General features: G+C 40.2%; 1 protein-coding gene across 4 annotated transcripts in view; it reads left to right on the top strand.

Moving 5' to 3' along the window:
• Window positions 1-2,526: 2,526 nt before the first annotated feature.
• Window positions 2,527-18,543, top strand: part of TOP2B (DNA topoisomerase II beta) — a 64,205-nt gene continuing 48,188 nt past the window's right edge. For 2 of the 4 annotated variants that reach the window (XM_051808370.1, XM_051808371.1), the window contains exon 1: window positions 2,527-2,940. In XM_051808370.1, coding sequence (XP_051664330.1) covers window positions 2,875-2,940 — 66 coding nt within the window. In that variant the 5' untranslated portion in view covers window positions 2,527-2,874. The remainder of the gene's footprint in view (window positions 2,941-18,543) is intronic. The other 2 variants (XM_051808368.1, XM_051808369.1) reach the window with 2 other exon arrangements.

Here is an 18,543-nt window from a genome sequence, read left to right on the forward strand (position 1 = left end):
TGCACCCACTCAGCCTACACATGTAAGTATTAGGATAAAACCAACATCAACAATAAGCCAGTAACATGCCATGCAGCTAGCATAGTATATGATGAGAATTAAACAGAGACCAACTTGAACGAAGTAATTTCAAAGACTAAAGAAAATGCTTGGAGGAACATCAATATTTCTCCTATATTTGCTCCAGCATGACACATAGACTGAACATGTCTGACCATGCACATTCCAAGATCAGTAACTGCCAAGAAGAAACTCCCTCCCTCTGTCTTTCTCTAATATATATGTAATTGGCTGTCTTCAAACTAGATCGCTATCTGCTACTTGGCTAAGGATAGAGGGTTGCAAAAGGCACACTTCCCACACTAAGAACAGCCTATTTACTAAACAGCTGGAGCTAATGAGACCAGAGTACACTAATGTTTGTGACTTGCTCTGTTTCTGCTGAATGCAGTAGTGGTTCTCTGCCAATGCAGAAAGCTTTGAACAGATGCACTCATTCTGTTTTCTCTGGTCCTCACAATATTCATTGCAGCAGTCCTGGTTTGCTGTACATGATTCATTTTAGTGGGTCCTACGTATAAATTTGAGAGTTCGAAAAAATCCACACACCACTGTTGTAATCAGCAAGACCCAAATTCCAAAGCACTAGGCAGAGCCCTGCAACTGTTACCTTCTTCTAGATCTTCGAGAAACACTGTTTCTTATCTTGCTCAAAGTAGAAGAAAACACAGCCTACAGCTCAGAGGTACAAGCAGCCGCAATAAAATTGGGCTGGAACAGATAACTTACTGTCCCTTCTAGGCAAATGCCATTATTTTCCATAATCCCTGCACAGCACTTATATATTAGTTTAATAAGTTCCTTAGAAACTGGCAGGGTAAAATTATGTTAAATAAGCAATATTTACAAGAAATTCTTCTGATCCTTCCCTTGAGGCATAATTGAACATTACAACTGGCTCCTCAAAAGCAGCTGCTCCATTTCCAATCCCTTTACTTCTAAGGAAAAGCATTTTGCAAAAGGAAAAATCTTTAAATTATTGCTCTTCCTTTGAAATTATTCTCTTTGGATATCAATTTGTCTGCTATCTCAGATGCAGTGCTCCTACTAATCTCTCCTTTTGAGACTTTACATTTGGAATTATTCATGGAGTGGAACAGGCTGGACTAGGTAGGTCCTTTGCATTTCACACAGCAGAATGAAAATCGCTAATTGAGAAGCTACATGTGGTGAAACATTTTTCTATGTCAAAAGAAAAAGCTGGTCAAAAAAAATCTATGATTATAATACTTATGGTCATATATATATATATTTTACTTTTGGTGGAAAGTATCTAAAACTGTACATATTTTTCATGCTGATACCTAAAATGACATGAAATTTGAGCTTGATACACATGCCATTTAGGCCTAGGTAGTAGACGTTAAGTTACAACACAGTTGGTTTTTTTTTTCCAAAATGGCAAATATTTTAGAATAGGGTTGTGTATTGTGTACAGGACAGGGCGTTGTGTTCTGTGACCCTATAAAAGGACTTCACAGGGTGATGCTTAAGTGTAGGATAAAGTTCTGTGAGCTTTCCGAGTTAAAGAACTCCTCGGGCCGATCCCTACGGCCCAGAAGAGGGCAGTGGTTTGTAAACACTCTCCTGCCTGGAGCATCGGGACTTCCATCCTGCTGGAACCGCCGTAGGGCGCACTGAAGGCAGGGATCAGTTATGGGGCTGGCGGAAAGGGGGCAGTTGACCACCGTACCCCCAAACGCCTGTCCCACCTACGGCATCGCCTCTTCTCCGCTCGCGCATCGCAGCACCATCCACCTGACAGACCAGGACAGCGGGATAGCTGTGCCCTGCCAATTCCAAAACCAGTCTCCCGGCGGGGGCACGGAGAAGCGAAGCCCCTCTCCCCTGGCGGTGGCGGAGGGGGAAGGTGGGCTCAGGGAGCCCGCAGCCGACCCGCCGGGCGGTCGCTCCTTTCTCCCGCTCCGGCGGCCCCGCCCCCTTCGCCCCGCCCCTCTCTCGCGCGGCAGCGCCCCCGTGCGGGCGGCTCCCGCCTTGTTGCCACCCGCAGTGACGTCACACACAGCCTCTCCTTTTGGCTGCTCCTATTGGCCGGCGTCCGCACAGCCTTCCCGCCTCCAGCACGCGATTGGCGGGGCGGCCCGTGATTGGCGGGCCCGCGGCGCTGGGGGAGCGGAGGCCCTGCCGGCTGCGAGCGGGGAAGCGGCCGCGGCGCGGGCGGGCGGACGGGCGGGCGGGGGCTGCGCGGTTATTTATTGTCTGGGCGCGGGGGCCCGGCCGGGGCGGCGGGGGAGCGGCACCGGCACCGGGACGGAAAGAGGAGGGGAAGAAGGAGGGGGCCGGGCCAGCTCCGGGTGTGCGTGTGTGAGGGGAGCGCGGCTCAGGGGGGGGCCTGCGCGGGAACGCGCGCGCGCGGGGCGGGAAGGGAGGGAGCGAGGGAGGGAGGGGACAAGGGAGGAGGGAGGGAAGGGGAGATTTTTTTTTATTATTAATCTGTTTTCCGGGCCTTTGTGGCTGCCGGGGGGGACGGCCCGGGGGTGAGGAGGAGGAGGAGGAGGAGGAGGAGGGAGGCAGCAGCGCTACGGCGGCGATAGCGGCGGCTGTTGTTGCCGCCGCCGCCGTGAGGCGAAGGGACCGGCCCGTCCCTTTAAACTGAGGAGAGCCGCAGGCCCGGCCGGGCCCGCCCGCCCTCTCGCTGCCTCCCCGCCCGGCGGAAGGGGCTCTTTGTGCGGGCCCTCGGCCACCCTTCCTCGGTGCCGCTGAGGGCGGGAGCGGCCCCAGCGCGGTGTCGGTGCCGGCCCTCCCGGCCGCCTCCGAGCGCCCTCGCCTCGGCTGAGGAGAGACGGGCAGAAAATGGCAAAGTCTGGAGGAGGAGGAGGAGGAGGCGGCGGTGGCGGCAGCGGGGGACTGACTTGGGTGGTAAGTTGTGGGGCTGCGTTTCGTCGTTCGTGGGTTTTGCTGCTCGTGTTTTATTATTATTGTTCCTTTTTGCGTCCCTTGCGTATGAGGAAAGAGCGCGGGTTGGCTTTGAAAGAAGGGAAGAGGCTGAGGGCTGTCGTAGAAAGGGAAGCGCTGTAGAGCTGCTCGGTAGAGGGGTCCGGGGTAGGAGGAGAGAGCCTGGGCTTGGAATTGGTGTTACAGGAGGGGCTTGCACCCCTGAGGGCGTCCTCGGGGTGGTCGGGGCCGTAGGGAAAAGGTCGATCTGTGAGCAAAGAGGAGGAAAGGAGCCTCCCACCTTAGGGGCAGCGGGTGGGTCAGCAGGACTGTCTTGAGGTCGCTGTCCTCCAGAGCGAGTCGTGGGCTGTCTATCGTCCCACCAAAGTCTCACTTATTGCCTCTTGTTCCTAGAGCAAAGCCTTTGCGGGCTACCAGGGGGGCACTGTTTTGATCCCATCTTCTTTTCCAGCTCTCTGAAAGGACAATATCTGGAGTTCCCAAGTTTCAGAGACACTTAGGGAGCAGGAGCTGTGAGCTTGTTACTGTGTCTTGGAATTGAACTTTATCATCTTCCAGAAGTTGTAATAGACCCAAGAAGGGGGTGTTTTGTTGCTTTTAATGAATTGGTCTGAAGTAATAAGTTTAGAGAGGGTGCTGGTGATAACTGACTCTAGAACTATTCAATCATTTTGAGCTGCCCTAAAGTCCTTTGAGAGCACAAGCCCTGGCTCACACTGCAGAGAAGTGCTCCCCTCGTCTATAGTAACAGTGGATGCTCTCAGGTTTTCGTGAGAGAAAGGAGGAGCAAAGGTGACCTGAAGGGGTCTGGTTCAGCCAATCAGTAACTTACCTGCCTTTCTCCTGCTCAGCTTTGAGGATAAATTCTTCAGTGGTTAAGCAGAAGACAATGAATCTTGATTGATAGATGGTGAGAGAGCTGCACCTTTAATCAGATACATGTGCTTTACAGAGGTAGCAACTTTTAAGAAGTCATGTTAAAGAGTAACAGCAAACTTGTTCTTGTGTTTCTCTACATCTTGGAGGTGTTGGAAAAGAATGTAACAGCATTATTGAGGTGAACAAATCCTGTGTATTCTGATGGTGGACTCTTTCCGTGGCTCTAATTACTGCATTTTATGTAATTCTCTTTTTCAATTTAAGAAGCTGGCGGCATGGAAAGGTATATAAAAATTATGAGCAAGTTTCTGGGTGTGCCACTTGAAATTAGACAGTTTAGATGTGGGAACAGCCCTAAGTAGAGAAGCTAAAATGATTCTCCTTTCCTTCCTGCAGTACTCTGTGATCTTTATCAACTGTGGTCTTTGGGTAGGTCTTCAGAATTAAGGTTTTTACCATCTAGGTTGGACCAAGTAATTGAAAGTTTTACAGCTCATATAGAAAACTGCAGAATGAAGTGTGAAAATTACTGAGTAGGCATTTTTAATGAAACATGTTCTTAAATGACATGGGGTTGAAATTACGGTGAGTCAACAGTTTCCTACAACTGGAAATAATCAAACTTTTCTTTCTCTAAAAACAGTAAAGGTTTGTGTTTTTATCAACTCAGAGTAGTTGTAGGGAAATAATCAGATTTTAGTTAAAACTGTGTTCATTTATTTTTTCAGAAAATAGTAGGAGGTTGTTTCTTTCTCTCTCACACATGCATTTTAAATGGTGAAGGTAGGACTTTTGAGCCAGCTCCAAAAACCAGACCTGTTCCATGTCAGCTGCAGAAGCATACAGAAGAACAATATTATTGTAGTACTGAAATGGATGGGGGCTGTGGCCAGTGTGCCAGGCCAAAAAAACCCACCACATTAGTTGAGGTGGTGGCTCATGTGTAGATGATCATATGCTGTCCTTGAGGGAGAGAGGTGCAGAGGTAGGGACAGAATAGTTTCAGCTGTCTAGTTTTAATCTGCTTGCCATATATCTGCTGGATGTGCAACCACTTGCTGTTTGATTGTAAGTTGTTTGGCAACTACCTTGGTTTCTTTAGACTTCTTATGAATATGTTGAAACCACTAGGGTGCTTCACTGTCTGAGTAGTGTATTTTGCTTTGTTAGTGGTTTCTTAATAAGACCACGAGTTAAACAATGGAAGGATAACAGAAGTAAGTCTGGCTCAAAAGATGAGGAAATAGTTAAAACTTGGTGGGATGTTAATTTATGTTTCAAACTAGCAAATCCTGTGTACATAAACTGGTGCTCATATTTTAGTAAAGAGTTGTATGTGTAAGTTTAGCTTTAGATTCAAACAGCACAGTTGATCATGCATCAAATAGTTAGGAAACAATTACATGCAGCTGTGAAAAAGGAAAGGTACTTTCTGTGGTAGAGAATTTACCTTAGAGTGAATTTCATAATGAGACATCATAGAAGTGTCAGGTGATACCTGCTTTTACTGTTGAAAGCAAGAGGAATTAAATGTTTATGGAAACAAACACCAAGTTGTCTGTATTTTTAGCTAAATGCAGCAGAACTTAAAGAAATGTAACAAGTTGCCTGGTAAGCAGGCACAATTACCAGTGAGGGTGTGAGAGTATAATTGAAAATGTTTATTGGGAAATAATTTAGCATTATAGAACTGAAAATAAACCAAGATAACTCTGATTTATAGAATGTAGTTGTTATTTTTTTAATTGCCTCTTTTTTTCTTGTTCTGGTTGATGATTTTTATGAATCAGCTTGCAGCTCTCCACTCTAATAGTTGGTAGAAGGTGGAGTTTTAACCAACAGAGTGATATAAATTACTTTTGGTGGATGATCTCCAAGCATCACTCACAAAAGTGTCAAATTGTATTAAGAGTTAGTTACAAAAGCATGGTTTTGTAACTAGAAGAATTTTCATTTGTGAAATATAGTGACATTTTCTAATGCTAGAAAAACTTACTTTGAACAAGAGAAATAATTCTTTAGCCTCTGTGTGTGCTTAGGGACTACAGAAGATGAACTGTTGTAATGGTACAGTAATAGTTACTTACTATTTTTTTATAAATATGCCTTTTATGTTGAAGGTGAAGTAATTACAAGTAACACTGTGAAGTGTGTTGGTTGTGATACAATGGTAATGCCCACAAAGCTATGGAAGAGTGTTTCAAACAAGCAACACTTCATCACTTACTTCTGTCAATGTTTTCAAGACTTTCTCCTTGACCCTAATTGCTACACGAGCCTGATAAATGGAAGCTGAGACTCCTGAAGACTTTGAACACGACTTCCATTTTCCTGCCCTTTATGAAGGGATAGGTTTCAGGTCTAGGAAATGCTAGCTTAAAGTGAAACTTTACTGAGTGTCAATGTGACTTTTCTTTTTAAAGAATATAATTAATATCAGATCTGTGTGCTTCTCAGATGGAGCAGAGTGGAAATAATGTACATTATTAGTAGATGGAAATTATATATTTAGTTTATACTGATTCATACTTGGTTTGAATAAATACTCTAATTGTATACTGGTAAGTGAAAACATACAACCTTTCAAATAATTTAAATTCAGATGTTACCACCTTAGTTTACTTTGACAATATTAAGTTAAAAGTTATTTTTATTTTTTTTAAAACACAGAGAATGTATGTAATTAATAAAATAGTAGACTCAAAATTAAAGAAAAGAACCCTGCCCACAAATAAAGTGGGCACCAGTCCTTCCACCCCAGTCCTTCTGTTAAAGGAAACTTGTCTGTCTTTTATCGTTTCATTTGAAATCAAATACTCTTAACTGTAATAAAGGGATGGCTTTCAGTTTGACTTGGCTTTTAATAATTTGTTCTGAGAGGATTAAAACAAATATTCTTCTTGAATAATGTCTGATAACTCCTAGTATGTGCCATAATTCACTTGTTATGGCTTCTGCACTAGGTGTTCTTTAACTTTATGGGTAAGTTTTTTGCATCTGAAATCTGAACTGGATCTCTCCTGCCCCAAGGATCTGCCTACCATTGCTGTGTTCTGAGCTTCACCCATTGCTCTGATTTGGGGGCAGGGACTTTTGGACATTATAGTGCTCAGAGGAAGAGTGTCAGGATATGACAGTGTGCCTAAGTGAGTTGCAGTGTGTTGCTGCTCTACCACAAGTCTGGTTCTGTAAGCTGTCAGGGTCTGAAGTACAAATGTGATGTAATACAACCAAATCCTAATCAAATCTTCCCTTTTTAGAAATAAGCATACTCTCCTAGAGGTAAACAAAGTGCAAATAGTTATTATTTTTATTACTGTTTATTACCAGTTTATTAATTTCAGAGCAAAAGTAGGTGGTTGAAGCTCCTGCCCTCGAGTCCTCCAGACCTCTTTAGTCGCCTCTCCAGACCCACGTCAAAGCTCAGAATTAACTTTCTGTACTTTCCATTTCTTTATCTGTATCAGGCCGCCTGTTTCTCCCCTGGCTGAAGCCGGGCCTAGGGCACAGTTGTCATATATGTAACAGTTGTTATATATGCTGTTAGTTACTTTCTTATCTTTCCTCTGCTACACTGTGGTATCTGCAGAGGGCGGGGGGAAAAAACTCTTGTGTTGTTGCCAAGTCTCGTTTCAGTGCTCTTCTCTTGCTTTTTGTGAGTATCTAGTATGTTGACCAGAGAACTGGCAGGTTTATTTGTCCTGTGTGTGTCCTTCGCCCTTCCTCCTGCCCCCCTCTTTTTTATTTTTACTGTTATATGAAGGAAGGACAGTCAGACCTGAAATGGTTGCCCCAATGTATTAATATTTACTTTTATTAAACATAATGTGTTCTGTAGGCTATGAGCTAGTTTGAGTTATATCAGCAGCTGAGGGGAAGCAGTGTTCCCTCTTCCCCTTGTTGAATTTCTGATTCTGATGCCCTTAAGAAAGCGGTGTTGCAAAGAGATGTCACGACTCTCCTGAGTATTCTAGCACTAGGATCCTATCCTAGAGGGAAATGTTTGTAGCTCAGTTAGGTGAGTCAGACACAATAGTTCTGAAGAGGAATTCCTCAGATGTTATGATTTGCCTGCAAAGAAAATGTGGTTGCCTCTTATCCTCTATCCTCCACACACCATTCAGTTAATTCTTTTATTGCCCAGTCTTCTCTGTGTTAGAGTGCTGAATAATGCAGGATCAAAGAAGTGATAGAGGTGATATCAGGTGGAGGCTTGGTGCTGGAACAGGATCGGGGCCAGTCTCACGACTCAGTAGCGTGCATCTTCACCCTCTGCGTTCTGAGTTGGGAGCAAACCTTGCTCTGGTGTGGGTGAAAGAATGTTGGATGCATAGAAGCGGGGAACTAAATTGTAATCAAGTCTGGGAAGGAATGTGTATCTTAGGAATTGGGGAGGAATTGATTTTTAAAAGTATGTGGGGATTACTTTAGATGTTTGATGGAGAAGGTGCACATTCGAACACGTGTCCTCTGTTAATGTTCCACCTGTCTGGATTTGTGTGTGTACATTTAGTTTCTAAGATGCCCATGCTGTATTAAAGAGTAAGTAAGGAATTACTTTATTTTGACAGATAAAGTAACCTTTCCAAATAAGAGCATGTAACTAGTCTAAGATGGACAGTTTAGGGTTGAAAAAAATTACCATTTAAATTTAGTATTTAATTTTCATAGACTTTATTTTTCCAGAAGTAGATTTTTAACTTGCATCTAAACTGCCTTGTGTGTCTATGTGCAAATGCAGTCTTCAAATGCGTGTTTATGTTTCAATAAATGACAAGCAGCACATGTGATTCATAGCTGATGGATGTGAGTGATTCCATCCCTGGGAGTGAGTTTTATGTATATTATAGATTATATAGAGAGAACTTAGAAATGAAAACCATTGCAGAAAACTTAATTTTTCTCATTTAAAGTAGTAAATTTTTTGCAAGTCACCCACAGTGAAAATATTATTTTGCACTATACAGGTGTTTTGAAAGTATTCAAAAGCAGATTGAGCAAAAAATATGTAGTTCTACATGTGTATAACTGCATTTGAAAATTGAATGCTTGGGGACCTAGTAGTGTACTCTCAAGTACTTCTGTTGGAACCCAGGTATTTTTGAACAATGTATTTTAATGCTAACGTTCCAGATTTAAAGTGAATACTAAACCAAGGCATATAAAATGTTATTACATAACTTTGAAAATACATACTAAAATATGAAGTGCATTGTAAGTTCCAGCAACCAAAAGAGGTGTCAGGATCAAATCATACCAAATGTTTGTTAATTTTTATTCAAAAATGTTTCCTTGCAATTTTCTTCAGATGTTTCAGTAATGAGTACTCAAAAGTTTGATGTGAAAAGGAGGGAAACATTCCTCCCCTCTCTGATTGGTGAGGATCAGATCTCCTAGTTTTAAAATTTCAGTGTGATTAAAAATGCTTTTACTGTAATGAACTAACTTCTTTTCAGTTGTGTTTGAAATGTGTGTTGTTAACTTATTCTATGATATCAACTCATCTAGTTTCATTTAATAAAATTATTTTAATATCCTGTCTGTCTTAATGCAATTCCAATTTACCTAGAAATGCAGTTTGCCGCAGAAAGTAAAGTACTGCTTCTAATTTTTACGTTATTAAAATGATAAATCTGTGTGTTTGTTACACTTGCCACATCTAAGCAACTTCAGTGGTTTTTTTTTCAGCAGGTAAAAAAAAAAAGGTGTTAGCAAAGTTAGTTAGTGCAAAGACTGCTTGAGTTAAAACATGTTTGAAAGCCTCAGACCTGAACATCAGATCTATATTTTCTTTTGGACATAATTTAAAAAGTTACCTTAAAGAAGAAAGAAAAAAATATATAGCAGAGGATTAAATTGCTTGATCCAGTATGTATTTTTTCCTGATTCATGAAGTAGAATTACAATTGAGATCTTAAGCTGTCCTCCTTTCATGGAAGCAGCATGTTTTGAAGAGGTGCTGATTTCTTTTGCTCTTTTTTTAGTGAGCCTGGTTAGACTTGGGCTTCCTCTTCCTTCTTGGAGACGTTGAAAAGTTGCAAGAAGAGCGGGTGTATGAAAAACGGGATAAATATCTGCCCTAGTAAGGTGCCAAAAACACAGAATGTTCTGAGTTGGAAGGGACCCACAAGGATCTTCAAATCCAACTCTTCAGGGAACAGCCCCTCCAGGAACTGAACCCACAACCTTGGCATTATTAGCACCAGACTCTAACCAACTGAGCTAATCTCAGTGTTAAAAGTACCTCTGTCACAGATTATTCTGAGTTGGAAGGGACCCACAATGATCATTGAACCCAATTTGTGAGTGGCCCATACAGGGGATTGAACCCGTGACCTTGGCATTATTAGCACCAGCCTCTAACCAACTGAGCTAATCTCAGGGTCACACCAGCTCTCTCAGTCTGTGAGGGGATCTTTGAGGAGAGAGCAAGGAACAATATTTTCTTGTCATGACAAAATCACAGGACCTTTAAGGTAACATTTAGAAGTAATTTTCTTATAAATCAAAAGAAGCTGAGATACAGTAGAGAAAAAAATTTTTAAAAGAGCACTCTTGCAACCAGATAATTTGGTATGTAATATTTCCATAAGAGCAGTTAGGATTCTGGGGTCATCCCCTAAGCAGAGCATCTTTACTTATGAGAAATAGGTAAGTGTGAGCTTCACTGGAGATTTTTCCAACTGTGTAAGCTCTGGCAGCTCTGGGTTATTTGGACTTTTCAGTGAAGATAGTGTAGGAGTGTATGAACACCTCAGTCTTGTGTTTATTCCCTTGGTAGTTGTGTACCATAATATAAAGATACAAGAATGACAAGGTATCTGGGGAAAAATAACACACTCTTAGTCCTGCTGATGTAGAGAGTTCTACTGCATGCAGTCATTCAGGCTGTTCCTCCAGGCATCAGCACAGAGCTTTATGCTGGCTGAGGTACTGCATTGTGTCTTACACTGTTTAGTGACCCTCACTTAGTATTTTCCACCACTGTTATATTACAGTATTGCCATGAAAACGTTTAGGTATTGTGTCACAATCTTGGAGTAAAATGGAGGCAAGTTACTTGGAGGAGAGCAGTTGCAAGAAGTGAGGCAGCTGTTCTATTTTGTTATTAAGTAGCCCCAGGAGAGTTTGGGTTTTTTTTTAAATCATAAATAAGAGACTGTAAAAGCATGTGAGAAATTGTCTGAGGGGGAAGTTCCTTATTGGTCTGCTTGTGGAAAGGAAGGGAGGTAGTCCAGATGCTTGAGAAAACAATCCTGAAGTTGTATCATATTAACCTATTCTTCCTGATATTAGTTAAATCTTTCAGAATATGCCATGTAGACTTTCTTCTTTGCCAGTTGAGTGATAAACATACATATCAGGTAGCAGAGAGGTGATGAAAATGCAGAACAATTTAAAAGTCATTTAAAAAATATTTGAAGTTATTTTATGCATCTTTTATATGGTATCTTTCATGGAGAGGTGGATTCTTCTGCCTGCCAAGGCACAGTTCTTAAATTGCAAATTAAAGGGTAGAGTTTTGATGATCTCCAAGATTGTCAGCACTTTTAGTGAACAATCCTGAAAGGCTTTTCCTAATTACTTCTGTAGGAATGTTATTGTGGGAGGATGAGTGGCTGAGGAGGGGGGGGGAGTTTTGGAACAGTATTTAGGCTTTATTGACTCATTGATGCCTCTGTTTTCCTCCTTCTGCATTGCCGTAAATGTCTGGAACACCAACCCTCTGTTCCTTTCTCATGGAGTTTACTACAGGATTGAGACTAGAATATGCAATATATTTATGAGACTTGTAAAACATTTCAAGATTTGTGAAGTCTCTAGAGGAGCAGTAGCTGTTGTATAGAAGGAGCTGAGCAATTAAACTCCAGCTACTTTTTCTAGTTTTTTAAAGAGCACTGGATTCATATTTATTTTCATATGGTAGAAAAGAATAGATTTTGAAAATAGAGATTACCGGAAAATACGGCTGTGTTACCGTGGATGCTTCTAATAATAAAAAAGCAGATTTTATTGTTGAGCAAACCGTTGTATGAGTATTTAAAGTTTGTTTGATGTTTGGGACAGGAACAAAAAAAAAAAAAAAACCAAAACCCCAACAAACAAACAAAAAACCTCTACAAACAAAGAACAACAAAGAAAGCAAGCGTATTTTCATTTACATGGTGCCTTGTGTTAAGTAAGTATGTTGCTATTGCTTTTCTGTTGAAGATTCTAGGGAGCAGACTTGTAGTGGTTACTACTGATCATACGGTGTTCATTTTTAGGGCACCCTGTATATTAGAAGTATGAAAAGCTCAAGGAGCACAGTCAAGGTGTTTTAGTATTTCAATGCAAGGTTGACAGGGAAATAACATAAAGGTACATCAGTCCTAATATACTGATGGCTGTTACGTTCATGAGAGTTCAAGAATTTGCTTCTCTTGTATAATGGAGAATTGCTTCCCATTGCATTTGGATAAGTAACCTCTAGGTGATATTTGTGCTCTCCTCTATCACTAATGCAATGTGACTAGTAGTCCTCAAGCTGACTAGAAAAGTCTGGGTTTGGGGTGTTAGGAATAAAATCTTCATGTGTGGGTTCAGTCACTGCTGCTGATGTGTTGCAGCTTGACGTGTGTTACTGTGCCAGTCAACGTGAGCTGAAAAGCCACCCTGTTGGATTTGTTCTCTCTATGTGTTCTCTTGCAACATGAATGTCTTAGCCATGAATGTTGTCTTATTCATGCCTGAAGTTTTTTCTACAGTTATTCTCTAAAGTTTGTTTGCTAATCTGGAGATAGGTCAGCAGAGGAAAAATACCTCGGTACAAATTCTCATGTACCTAAAAAGAATCTATCAGGTCATGTCAAGTAATCATTGCAATGGGGAAACGTGAATGTGCTGGGAGTCTGGAATACTTTCACAGTGCCCAAACTGGTGATGCAGTAAAGCATTAAAAAAGGTCAAGAATGTGGGAAACACTGGGTTATAAAGAGGTGCTGCCTGATAACCTGAAGTTCAGATGTCAGTACCTCTAACTTTTTGATTTCTTGGCTAGCGGAGAGTTTGTGTATGAGTTGGCTGATGGAACAGTGGACCAAACAGATTTGGTCATTCAGTGATCCAAAGGCTTCATTCAGTGGTTCTAAGGACCACTGTTCTAAGAATCTGTAAGAAAACTGTCATATGTTACCTTAAAGTTTAACATTAATAAATTCCTTTTCTGTGGCTGTGTTTTTTTTCCTTGCTTGTCTCTGATTTTTAGCTGGAAAAAAAAAGAGATTCTTAAAAGATTAATTTGTTACCTAAGTATTCATAGATGTAGTTTTTGGTACTGTGTAAACAGTATCAAAATTTAATATTGGAATAGAACTTTTTGGTAGACAGACAACTAAAAAATTTCAGACCCTTAAAAAATTTAGCAGTAAAATTCAGTTAATTTGTCATCATGTGAGGGCAGATGTTAGACACTTCCTTTTAAAGAACATAGTGTGTGCTAAGATGAGGATCTGAATGTGCTGCTGATTGCATGCAGACCTGTACCAAATAAAGCAGAGCTGTTGCTGTACTAACTTCATATAGGTGTGAATTCATATTTAAAACAATATACCTAATTTTCTGGTCAGAAGCAGTTACAGTGAGCTTACATGTTTGTACAAAAGTGGTATTCCTCAAAGACTGGTGGAGAAAGCAAATCCCTACATTTTTAAAATTTAGTGTGCTGTAATACTGTATATTAATAATCCTAAAATACGAATGATGCTGCATTTATTTTGTGTACCTATTTATTAGGAAGATGAAGCTGTTTAATTCCAAGAACGTCATTTCATAGTGCAGCTAAGCAATCTGAATGATATCTGTTGAAAAGTGTAGTGGTTTTTTTTTTTTTTTTAACCATATCCTCCTAGCTGTATTTCTGCTCTTTTCCTTGCACCACTAGTTGTCTGATTCTCTAGCAAGATGTTCACAAAAATGATCCAGTGGACAACTGGTTGCTTGTAGTTGATGAAAAATGGAGGGAAAGCTGTATTTCCTCCCTGAACTGACTTGTTGGGAGGTGGATTTGATTCCACTATAAGGAGCGGAGAAGCAGGAGAGAAGGGAAGAAAGAAGGAACTTTTCCCTTTTGGCCGCAATTAACTGTTGTGTTTTTCTACAATGGAGAGTTCTGACCATTCAGAAGCCATTCCACAACTGAATCATCATCACAAAAGTGTATATAATGTGATATTTTCAGAGTCAAGAGCTAAGTGTCAGAATCAGGAGACTAAAAAAGACCCCCAAACATGAGGAATTTCAAACAAACAAGCATCTTAGTGTCACTGGAGTGAGACTAGTTCTGGATGAATGTACCAGAAGCTTGTTTCCATGATCAGCTTTGGGAAAGATGTGATAGAGAGATTTAGTTCATGCCACTAATGGTATGCAGCAGTCTATGGAAATGTGCTGTGGTAAGAGGGAACTGTTACTTTTGTGTGTTTTCGTCTTGGCAGGAGAGACCAACCATTTGTTAAACACAGCAGGAGGGTGGTTTATTTTGAAACTCCCTCCAGTTTTGTTTTCATGGTAGGAGGTATTCTCATCCAGAGTTTTCTTTGGGAAAATTGCAAAATGTTTAGGTAAAAATTTATTAGTTGTCTATTTTTCTAGGGCAAGAAGAGGCCATTGCGATCCAATTTATAACACTACACTGCAGTCAAGTACATGTTATCTATAGAATTACCCAGTAATTACTATATTGCACCTATACACTTCTTATTTTAGCGTATCTTCCTCAGAAGAGGTAATTTTGTTTTGAACTGTAATCACTGGATTTCATTGCTTAATAACCTCCCAAGGTTCTACAGCTTAATTAGACTCAGAATTTACTGTCTTGTCCCACTAAATGTGCTTATCTTACACTTTACTTAAGGAAATGTAGGACACATGGCATGTGCTTTTCTAAATTTTTGTCCCAGGGCTGCATTTGCCTCTTCAGGAGTATATGTATCAGGAATATTCATTATATGGAGTAGTTTAGATGTTAAGGCAGGAAAGACAAAGCCAAAGGGAAGGTATTTTCTTTTTCACATACATATTCTCTTCTAAGTTGATTTATGCTTGTCTGCCTATCTAGAAAATGAGCCCTTTTTTACCATTTAGTATGGGTAAGAAAAAATGGGCAGACTAAAGAAAAATTATTTGTTGGTTTGGTTTGTTGGGTTTTTGTTGTTGTATAGAGTGTGGAGGAGAAGATGACAGTGGCCAATACAAAATCAAGTCTCTGTAAGTGGGGAGAGACATTAACATTTTTCAGGGTTTTCAACTTATTGCGATGGTGTGGAATTCAGCCACTTAAATAAAAGTTAAACTTAGAGCAAGGAGTCAAACCAAAGATGTATAATCCAGTTATGGCAGGATTGAAACTGCTGATGAAACCTGCCTTCTTCGTTGTAGCTTTACGTTTTATTGCGTATTTAGATAGGAATAGTTTTTCTCTGGTGCTGCCAAACTCTCCAGGTCAAATGTGTATTAAGATTTAGCTCTATTAAGTACAGCTGTTTTCAGCATAAATAACCAGACTCAGCATGGTGGCTCAACATGATTTCAAAATGCAAAGAAAGATGGCATGACCCAGTTTTCATTAAAAAAAGGCAATAAAAATCTCTGACTTAATATGGATGTCACACATGCTGTGTTATATGTAGAAATGTCAACGGGTGAGACTAACAAGAAAAAAAAAAAAAGGCAAAATGGGAAGAAAGAAGATGCCAAAATGAAATATGTGAGCTCACAGGTCGAAGATAGAGAGTAAAATTTTGTTGCCAAACTGTCGTCTGTTAAAAGCTCTTTGGGTTCTGACTCTTGAGATCACCGAAGGAAAGAATGACTACAGCTTTCACACAGGATCAGATGAATGTATGGCAAACACAACTGCAGAAGAGAAGCTCTGCAGTCATTGCAATCATACTGGAGAAAGCAGTTACCATGATAAAACACTGTTCTGAGAGCGTGCACGATAGTCCTGATGTAGCAACTCCTGTCAGCTGAGGATCCGTGTGTTTCCCCATAACAGTTACCACTGTACTGTGTTTAAGAGCATCTGTGGGAAACTGGCACCATCTGAGGTCACAGTATGAGGTATTAACTTCATGTCTTCTGAGAAGGATGGACAGTGCAATAGCTTTCCAAACTACTTAAGGATGGTCATCTTGCTGACTTGCACATGTGAATGTGAATGTTTGTCCTCAGCCCGGAGGGTTAGAAAGTCCACAAGATTATGAAGAATCTGTAAAGTCTTGAATGTCACAAGAATGTTGAGAAAGTCATACACTGTGTTAAAAAAAAATTATAAATTGACAACATTAAAGTTGCAAAGCAGACCCTGAAAATTGGATAACCTGTAAACAAACAAGCAAAAAGCAGTCTTACTATGAGGCAGAAGACTTAAGCCCTTTGTGACACTTGGTTAATTCTTTTTAGGGGTTTTCTCATGAAACAACACCTGGTAATGTTTTGAGAAGTGTTGTTGGAGCATTAACAATATGAAGAATTTTCGTACAGGACAGAATACAAAAGGCATTCTTGAGACAATTCCAAAAGATACAGAACAACATTATGGTTAAGCGCTTGCCCCGTTTAAAAAAAAAAATTATAAAGGGGGTAAGGGAGAGTTTTCATGCTAAATTTACTTGTATTTTAAGCAGTAAAAACTCTGGATTTGAAAACGCTTTCAAATTTTGGTTGTTTTTTGTTTGTTCTTTTTTTTTTTTTTGCAAGTTCTTAAGGAAAACATGGTAGGAAGACTGTGGAGGATGTTTGTGTCCATAGATCTATATCCAGGGTTTGCTGATGAAGATTTTTCACGTTTTTGGAATAAGTTCTAAACATTGCTTGCACTGTAAAAATGCCCATTCAGGCTGGACACACAGGGATTCAGAACTGGTTTTCTGAGTACAGCACAGCTCGAAATGCTTGGTCTGGGAAACTGCAGTTCTGTGGACTTCTGATCCTTGCATGCTTGCATAACATTCATTTGTGTAGTTGAATACTTTCTGGCTTTTGATTTTATGCTTGTATTTCAATGGGGTGTTAAATAAATTCTGAATGTTTATAACGTATTTTTTGCATACAGAATATATACTGTACTTGGAGTATTGTACAAATAAAATCTCTATTACAATCAAACTTTTAAGTAGGGCATGCTGGAAAAGTGCTTGTGTTATCTTAGTAAAAACTATAGAATTAAAATTCTGTAAGACTACTTTTTCCTTTTTTTTTTTTTTTTAAATATTCATTGACCATGAAAATGTTATGCTGATCCTTTGTGTATTTTCCTCCCCTCTTAAATCATACATTATCATGTTCCAATTAGTGTGTTATAGATGGTAATAGACGTAGCTGTCACAGATCTTTACTACTGCTGGGTTACAGCAATCTCCCTGTTCCCCAAGAGGTGACACTTCTACAGGACTAGATTTTTTTAGGCAGCAAAGTTTGTCTTGGTGTGACCTCTATTGTCTATCAACATTACAAAATTTGGAAGCATCTCAAGAGAAGACGGAGTTTTGATACTCTATATTTATTACTGATAAATTGGGAAGTATGAACTCCAAGTTGTCAGTAAGGCTTTCACTGGAAAACAGAAATGCATTTCCTAGTGTTGTATTAATGGCAATAGCTTGTAGGAATCCCTTCACAATAACTCTATTCTGTACTAATTTTTTACAATGTAGAGATACTCATTCAGTCATAATAAAATTGACTTTTTATAATTTTCTGACTCTTACTCTACTTGTCCCACAACACTTTTGCTGTTGGAGGTAGGAAAATTGTAGCCTAAATCTTTGAGGCTAAAATTTGAGTTCTTACTTTGTTGTAATGTGTTTGCTGAGCTGTGATGTGTGGTTAGACCCTAGTCCTCAGTTGCTGTACCAGTGGAAGCATTTTGGAGAGCTGTTTCAGAACAATCCTAAGAATACAGTACTGATGTACATGACAGCTGAAGAACTGGTATGTGATCACTGCCCATCATGTACTTCACTGATTGTAAAAACTTCAAATAAAACAGCAAATAAAACAGTTCATTTTGAACAAGATTCTGGTGGTCTTTAAACCTGTAGTTCTTCTGTTTTCTATATGAATTACATCTCCTCTCTTCCATTTTTTTCAATACTTACTTCATGTCAGAGGTATTATTTTATTCTCCTGCCATGTACTGGTCCCTTTAGAACAAGTGAGCATAGTATAACTGTGCTAACAGAGCTGTGGAATCAGTAAGTGAGCTGAGGGTGACTTCTCTGAGGTATGATGTCAAAAATTATCATAAAGTAAAAAATATTTATATACACATGCAGTCAAATTCATCGGAAGCCTGGACATCATTTAGAGAACTACTTCAGTGAAATGAAATTTATGTTGCAACTATTGGCAGTGCTTCTTCAGTAACAATTCTCATTCCTTCTCTTCCATGTATCAGTTTCATGTATCTGTTTGCAAACTCCTGTTTCATTTCTGCCTGATTAGCTGATACATGGCTAATCTTTTTAGGGTGGTGGTTACAAGGTTGTCATGGTTTAAGACCAAATAACAGCGGAGATAAATTAACTTGGATACCAAAGCCCTCTAATCACACGTGATTTTGTGACCTCCCTGTTTGGCAGGAGACGTGATGGAATCCAGAAGAATAGTCATGAGAGTCTGTGTTGTGGTTCCAACTCTGCTGCA

Source organism: Manacus candei, unplaced genomic scaffold, assembly GCF_025592945.1.
Source record: "Manacus candei isolate 608988 ecotype Guabito, Panama unplaced genomic scaffold, ASM2559294v1 h1tg000072l, whole genome shotgun sequence".
NCBI classification, from domain to species: domain Eukaryota; kingdom Metazoa; phylum Chordata; class Aves; order Passeriformes; family Pipridae; genus Manacus; species Manacus candei.